The sequence below is a fragment of the Dasypus novemcinctus genome, chromosome X (assembly GCF_030445035.2).
Source record: "Dasypus novemcinctus isolate mDasNov1 chromosome X, mDasNov1.1.hap2, whole genome shotgun sequence".
Classification (NCBI taxonomy): Eukaryota; Metazoa; Chordata; class Mammalia; order Cingulata; family Dasypodidae; genus Dasypus; species Dasypus novemcinctus.
In genome coordinates, this window is record NC_080704.1 from 66,205,686 (window position 1) to 66,213,771 (window position 8,086).

The following is an 8,086-nucleotide window of genomic DNA, read 5'->3' on the forward strand; positions in this document are numbered from 1 at the left end:
AATAGTACAGTGAATTGGCCCAAAAGTTTTACACACAGGTCATATTGGCTTCCCTTACCCATGTAAACCCAGCCCAAAGCCCATTAACTGATTGTGGGTGCCATTTCATTCAATGGGTTCAGGTCGAATCCATATCCAATAGAGCCATAAAAGTTTGATTCTCTCTCATCCCCACATAACCAAGAATACTTAGACATGACCTCTGATTTCCACTGGAAACAGGAAGACCTTGTCCTCTACATGAACTCCGTTTTTTTTTAAAGATTTATTTTATTTATTGCCCCACTCTCATTGTTTGCCCTCACTGCTTGCTCTCTGTGTCTGTTCGTTGTGTGCTCATCTTCCTTTTAGGAGGTATTGGGAACCAAACCCTGGACTTCCAACGTGAGAGGGAGGTGCTCAATTGCTTGAGCCACCTCTACTTCCTGTTTATTGTATCTCTCATTGTGTATCTCATTGTGTCATCTTGTTGCATCATGTTTTCATACCAGCCCATCTCATCAGCTCACTGTCTTGCTTGTCTTCTTTAGGAGACACCAGGAACTGAACCCGGGAACTCCCATGTGGTAGCCTTGAACACATCCATTTCTCAATATGAACTCCTTTTGATCCAATGCTTTATAGATAGGAATGTTAGTTTTGTGTCCTGTGGCTGACTTGGCTTTTGCTCACCAGAAGCAACAAATGAGGAATCCACCTTAACCTAGGGTGTCTGATGCCCCATTAACCATTAACAAGATAATGCCTCTCTTATTTTCTCACACAACACTTACATAAGGGCTATGGGAGTTTACCAGGGCAGTGGGACTCAACACAACAATTTATTTAGATATTTTTGTAGTTTCTCATTCTTCAGTGGGCAACCTTATCAGAATTATATACGCAATCTGGGGCAGTAAGAGCCTAAATAATAGTCAAGGGGTAATGTATGGTTTACATGTGAATTTGTCTTAGGGAAATCTCCCCAAGAAGGCCAACACTCCTTATAGCAGCCAGGAACCACTGCAAAGAAGTTGTAAGATATTTACTGCCATCTTTGATACATCTAAGTTTTGCATGATCATTGGAAGGATGGGTTGAGCCATTGTTTATTAACTATTGCCATCTTCATTATTGATAATTATTTACCTAGCACTCTTATCTCTCAAGCATATAAGCCCAAATTCAAATGATTTGCCTGGTTTCTGCCCATGGTGGCTACAATTTCCCTTCTTTCATGCCTCTGCTGTTGCACGTCTCTGTAACTATTTTGTGAAAGGAGGCAAAAAGTTCTGTTCATCCAGGACAATCCAACAATTACTTGTTGCAATTGGGTGGGTTTTAGGACATTCACCAGACTGGTGAGGAAGGTGCATCTCCTGAAGAGTTAGAAACAATAAGGCATTGTTTGGGCCTCTGCCTTTGAACTTATATCCCAGTGCTCATCCTGTAATCACCTCAGTTCCTCCTCATCAACACAGGGGTGACCATTAATTGCATGGGTGTCTATACACTTTGGTCTATACTTTCACTGCCTATTCCCATAAATTTTCCTTGCATCCCATTAATTGGTTGGCAAGGTCCTTATACTTCCTCTTGTGGAAATGCATGTCCCTTTCAGCATTTACCAAGGACTGTGTAGGATATGAGATTTTAGCCCTAAATGTAAGCTAACAAGAGATCCCACCACAATTTCATGGGTACTGGTAGAAGACATAATAGGTCTCCTGATTCAGAGACAGAGGAAAATTTTATTTTTCACATAAATAGCAATAACCAAATGATCAGTATTTTTATCCTAGATTCTTCATCCCCACTTGCCATAGAGTGTTCTAAAATGGGCAGATACCACCTATAAAAGCAGTAGGTTGTGTTATAGGAAGGGAAACTGAGTAGAGAAAAACTCGATTTTTTAAAATAATGGACAGTAAGCATGCCTTCCTTTTGCTCTGTAAGAAATCATTATCTTTATTATATTGATAGAAGTATTCCTGTACTTTGTTCCAGAGGTAATCACTAACACTATCTTTGGAGGCTCTAAGCAAAGCTGTCATTTATTCCAGGAGAAACTCTCTTTTATCTTCCAAACTGTTTGCTTTCCAAAAGATAGTCTGGAACAAAACAGTCAGTGCCTTGCTTGCAAAATGTACATAAACTTGAGAGAACCATGCAGAATTTTCTTCCAAGGAATTGCTGGAAATATGCCATGTTCAAACTCCCTAGATAATGGCTAATTTCTTCCCAGGTTAAACTTCCAGCAACAATGTACAGGGTCTCCCATTTCTTTACCTGCTTGTCAACATGTATTTTCAAAACTTCATTTTGCTGATCTGATGTGTGGGAAATGGTATGCCATTCTAATTTCCATTTTCCTGACTACTGGTGATATTCATACATACAACATTTATTAAGCACCCACTATATGCCAGGTATTCTTTGTACTACTTCGGATATAGCAATGAACATAAAGCAAGAAATACAATGAATTTATAGAGCTTACATTCTGGCAAGGAGAAACAACAATGACCATATTAACCAAGTAAATTATATAGTGTGTACAAGATGATATATACTATCGAAAAAAATGAAGTTAACGGGGCCAAGAATAAGGTAATGTATGCTTATAGACTTTTTGATCTTCTGTTTTTGTGACTTGCCTACTTCCATTTTTCTACAGGGCGTTTGATCTTATTTATTATATTATTATTAATCTTTGTCCTAGTTTGTACCTTAATCTATTTTTCCCTGCTTTGTTTATGCTGACATGTTTTAAATATGTGTATTTCAATGTAATCAAATTGTTCAAACTTTACCTTATGATCTGTGCATTTTCTGCCTTTAGAAGTTATCTTTCCTTTTTCTTGAGGAGAAAAAATATATATATATATTGCTACATTTTCTCTAAATATTATCTATATATTCTTATTGCATTTAGGTATATGTTTTTCTCTCTGGGAATTGATTTTGTGTGTAAAAGTAATGAAAGTATTTAAATTTATTTTCTCACACATGTATAAACAATCAATCCAGAAAAAAACTTATTACATGATAAGCTTTCATTGTTCATATGAAATTCTAACACTTCTAAGATAAAGATATCTTATGTGCATCTGTTTTTGGATTCTCTCCTCTGATTCACAGATACATTTGATCTCTCTGCTTCTAGTCCTGCACCCCTACAAGCTATGCTCTGGAATTACCAGAGAGACCCTGTTAAAATATGACAAATCATGTCACTCCTGTCCTGAAAATAATTGAATGGCTCCCCAATCTCAGTATAAACATCAAATTCCATTCTAGGACCAAAAAGACTGCAAATTATCTGCACTCCCTCATCCCCATTACCTCCCTGAAGTTGTCCCCTGTTATCCTCTACCTTGTTCACTCAGTTTCCGCCATGGTGGCATCTGTTTCTCTGAGATCGCTGTTCCACTACCTGGAATGCAAACCCCCCAGCGAGCCACACAGCTAGTTCTCTCATTGCCTTCAGGTCTTTACACAAAAACCAGGTCTTCCATGCCCACTCCATCTCATTTCAGTCTCCTTTCTGGTAATTCATTTCCCCATTGTTTGCTTTAATTTTTCTTAATTAGCACTTGTCAGTATGAAAATATCTTATATTTTAGTTATATATCTTGTATACTGTCTATCTCCCACAATAAAATGAAAACTCCCTGATGGCAAGAATTTGGTTGTTTTTGCATCTTGGTTAATTTCAGTATCTAAACCTAGAAGAATGTCTGACAGAGAGCTCACCCAAAGTAAGTAGTTGTGGGATGAAAATTAAATAAATTAAAAAGTGAATGGGGTCAAACTAGGGCAAAAAGTGGGTGAGGTAGTGTTTCCTGGGTCTAGTCCAAAGAGTAAGAGCTCAAATGCCTTCAGGGAACAAATGGGCATTTTATTAGAATGAAGCAGGTCAGCTGGGGCTGAGGCCACCTGAAGAGGGCATTCTAAGGGTAAAATGGGCTGAGCCCTTCCTCAGACCCATGTTGGAATGTAGTCCCTAATCACTGATTTTCTTTTCTGGAGAAAGCAAAAATGTGGATTTCAATAATGTGAAATCTCCCAAATGTTTAAAGTAACTACTTTAAATAGAAAACAATAAAAACAAAGATGAACAAAACATGACAGCTGGCTCAAATTGTCCCCTGTGCAGCCTGCTGGTGCTTGTTGGACTAAATTGTATGATGTATGAAAGAAACTCTTTTTTTTTTTTTTTTCTCCACAACTCTTAAAGCAATCAGCAACAGGTCATGTTAGGTGGAGAGAAAGAACTGGAATTGCCACCTTCTTTCAACTCCTGGAAGCTCCCTGCCTCTCCCCACTAAGCATGAAGTCAGGGGAAGCCTGAGCAGTGGGGAGTCATCAGCTTTCTTTCTTTGGGGCAGGTGATATAGTTTAGTGAGGATTGGAGTGGGGGAAACAGAGAGAGGGTCTTGAGAAAGGACTTCAGGAAAAATACTGGAAAAGGCTAAGGAATAGAACTAGAGAAATACACAGACCTTAAGACACCTTAGTTCTTAGGGCCTTTTCAGGGATTGCTGTCTATACCAAATACTACCTCTGCATTTGGCACTATACATCTGAAGGAGTTACAGAAAAGATACAACTCTCAGCCTAACTGCCCCATGGCATCTACATTCACTTGAGTGAGAAAGACTGTACAGGAAGTAAGAGCTTTGTGGGGTTTAGCCAATATGGGGCTTCTGGAGGAAAGGGACATCCTGTTGATAGAGAACTGGATATAGAAGACTGTGGCTCCAGGCATCTGTTGAGAGAATTATGTACTTTCAGAGTATTCCCAATGCCCTGGATAATGAAAAGAGGCTCAATCCTCTGATGTCTCTTCTCTAGGGAGGCCAGGGACAATCCAGTAAGGGGAAGAAAGTGAGGGGAGTTGTTGTACATGAGCTCAGCAAAAGTTTTCTTTTTCTGGATAAAATACTTTCCAAATGCAAAGTGGCACAACACTTAAATTCTAAGCACCCCACAGACACATTCCCCTCCTATACTGCTTATCCAATAGAGTTTAAATGAAACATGACCTTCAGGTCCAAGGCATACTCAAGGTTTTTGAGCCCCACTATAAATGCCAGGAGGTAGCTCATAATCCAGCATTTAGGGGGGACCTGTCAGTGTGTTTGGACTGAGGATTGGGGCTCACAGGAGGCAATGTGCAGGGAGAGGATGTGGTAACAAACTCCCCGAAATAAGAAAAAAACCTTTGAGGTGTAAACTTGATGCCTGATTCATTCCTGACAAAAAGCCCTTCTAGGAAACCCTAGTACACCAGGCTTATTTGAAGTTGCCACTTCCTTTGTGCATAGAGCCAGGAAGGACAGTGTGGATATTGCCAGGAATCCAACTTTTTCTTGGGCCTTCATTACCTCATGACCCCCATTCCTCATACCATTTTTCCTGCATTACCATTCCCTCTTTCTGTCTCTCTTCTTTTCATTTGTCCTCTCCCAATGTCTCTTCCTTGCTGGACCTCCTCCCATGCATAAACCCTCTCTTCCTGCTTCCTCTTGCCTCTCCCATATCCATGTTCTCTTGGTCTCTCTCCCCTTTGTTCAGGACCCCTTCCACAGTGCTTTGTATTCCTTTCGACTCTGCATTCAGTCTATTTTCCTGTAAGCCCCAAGATGTCCCTTGTCTCTCAGATTCTCCTCCCCCGTCAACGTTGGATTTCTCTCCCTCACTAGATCTCACTCTCTGAAAGGAGCTTCTCCATTCCTGGCCTCAACCCACCTCTTCCTAAGCAGTCACCTCCTCTTCCCTCTCCCCCAACAGATCTCTATCTCTAGTTTCTTACCTTCCTCCCTCTAGACCAGACCAGCTAAGTACTATTCCATTTCCAGATGATTGGTTATGATACTATCTTCACTTTATCCAAGGCCCAAATTTGGGCCTGTTCCTTCCTTTCATACCCCTCCACCAAATACACCCAGTCTTTTCAAGAGGACAAATTCCTTACACACAGTATGTCTTGTCCATATAAATTTGTATTTTTATGAACTAAACAACAGTTATGCTGGCACAGATGTTGGGTTAGCAGGGATCCTTAAGCTTTCAACACACTGAAAAGTAACATTTTTTGCAAGTCTACATATTAAACATTTGCTTCCTCAAATGTGGCAAACTTTACCCTGACAGTTAGGACTTTTTCACCAAATCATACACATAGATGTGGAAATCATCATCAAACTTGATGAAATACACAGAGGGTTTGGCTTCCACTTGGTGAATGACCATGCCAATCCGTTTGGAGCCATCTTCTTTGGTATATTCCACATGTTTCCCTATCAGGCCATCTACAACTCCTCCTGACTCCCTCTCTGCTGGAGGAGACTCACTGGACTCTGGCATGATACGGAGGTCCCCTTCTTTATAATCATCTAAAAGCTGGTACATGTACAAGACAGGATCTTTCTCATAGGTGATATAAAACCAGGCTTTCATGATAGGTGCTTGGGCTAAGACCATCCCCCTCCATTCATCCTTAGAACCATGCTCACCCTCAAACATATGTTCCACTGCTTTGCCAATTATGGTATTTGCAAGGTTTGCATCACTGACTTGAGATGATGCCACCCTGTCAGAAAGAATTTTAAGAGATAAAACTCTTTCATCTCTGTGAAGTTCCAGTCCATAGACACAGTCAATTCCATCATACTTCACCAGATAAAGAGAGGGATTTATAGGCACCTGATCCAGAACCGTTCCTTTCCACTGTGTGATGGGCTCATCACCTTCCTTCCATCCGTGTGAAATTCTGCAACCTACGATGTTCCTGCGAGGCTGGGAGGAGGGTCTACCCCTTTGCTTCTTTTGGGAGGCTTTTTTCTTTGTCATGTTTGCAGACCCAGTGGCCCGTCCCACAGCTGCCCTTGGTTGTTGCCCTTCGGCCTCCTGTGCATTGGGGGTCTTCATGCCTGCAGGGGGAGGAGAGTTGAGAGAAAAATTCATTATGCCATATGGTGTACTGTTCCCGAAGGCGATGTCTCTGTGGCCCCTCCATAGGCGCCTAGACTTTTCTCCCTGATCCAGGCCACAATGCTGGAGATCCTGGCTGCATGTCTGCAAAGCCCTCCTTCACAGGTTCCTTTAGGTTGCACTGAAGGGCAGGAGCGCAAGCGGTACTGGCTGGGGTTAGGAAATCTGCAGGGGAGGGCGGGCTTCCTCCTCCTTGCTCAGAGCCTGCCGCCCCCAACCCCCATCACTGGGGCCCACTCCCAATCTCCTGCAAAGCGCCTATCCCTCCACTTCCTCGACCAGCACCCAAAGCCCTCGTGCCCTGAATTCCCCAGGCTGCTGCCCACAGGACTCCTGCCTACTTCGGTTCTTTTCCTGGCACCAGCTGCCCTCGCTTCCCCGTGCTTACCTTCAAGTCCTGGCCTGGCTCATAAGGCCACCCCGTTGCCATGGTACCTACCGCGCTCCCCCACCTTATCTTTGCTAGGAGCCCACCCGCACCCCGTTATCTCCTGCCGGAATTCATCCCATCCCCCTTCTCCATCCTGGCGCCCACCAATGATCTTGCCCTGCCTGGCGCCCACCGCTCGCTGCTGCGGGCCTCACGTTCCCAAATCGAACACCTAGCTGCTGCCTCCGCTGAGAGCCTGCGGCGAGAGAGGATCAGAGGCCCAGGAGCCGGGTGCTTCTAAGAGCTGGCAGGGGAGGATCCTGTGGCGGAAAGCGCTTCTTAGATTGTGGTGGGGCAGGGGAAGAGGAGGGCAGCAGTTTCCCAGGGCCTGGCTGGTGTGCCCTCCGCCTCGCTGTTGGCGGTGTCGGCCTCTCTGCCACATCGGGTTCCTACCGGTAGCCACCGCCACCTCAGTCTCCTCCCTCTTTCTGTAGCGCAGCTTCCTGCCTGAAAAGAGGCCTCCCCTTCCTGCTATACACAGAGTACCCCCACCCCCACCCTAACCCCAACCCCCCTCTCGGACTGTCTGCCTGGGAAGTGCTCCTTTGCTCTGAGCCTTGCTTCTTTCCCAAATCCGGAGCAGAGAAGACCACAGTCGCCCCTCCCCCAAGCTCTGTCTTTCTCCCCATCCAGTTAAGTTCCCCTTTGCTTCCCACCCCCACCTCCTTCTCCACTCTC

General features: G+C 43.6%; 1 protein-coding gene across 3 annotated transcripts; it reads right to left on the minus strand.

Moving 5' to 3' along the window:
• Positions 1–1,921: 1,921 nt before the first annotated feature.
• SPIN2B (spindlin family member 2B) lies at positions 1,922–7,672 on the minus strand. Of its 3 annotated transcripts, none has more exons than XM_004450586.5 (2): positions 7,581–7,672; positions 1,922–6,917 (listed from the first exon to the last, which is right to left on the minus strand). In XM_004450586.5, exon 2 carries the CDS (start codon positions 6,913–6,915, stop codon positions 6,139–6,141), a length of 777 nt encoding a protein of 258 aa, XP_004450643.1. In that variant the 5' UTR covers positions 6,916–6,917; positions 7,581–7,672; the 3' UTR covers positions 1,922–6,138. The 3 variants fall into 3 exon arrangements, with proteins under 3 accessions (XP_004450643.1, XP_004450641.1, XP_004450640.1); XM_004450584.5 differs by having other exon boundaries at positions 7,542–7,653; XM_004450583.5 differs by having other exon boundaries at positions 7,514–7,625.
• Positions 7,673–8,086: the final 414 nt, after the last annotated feature.

What these genes read in the sequence shown, in the direction of transcription:
- SPIN2B (XM_004450586.5), bottom strand. Translation starts at nt 6,915, where the DNA reads ATGAAGACCCCCAATGCACAGGAGGCCGAAGGGCAACAACCAAGGGCA.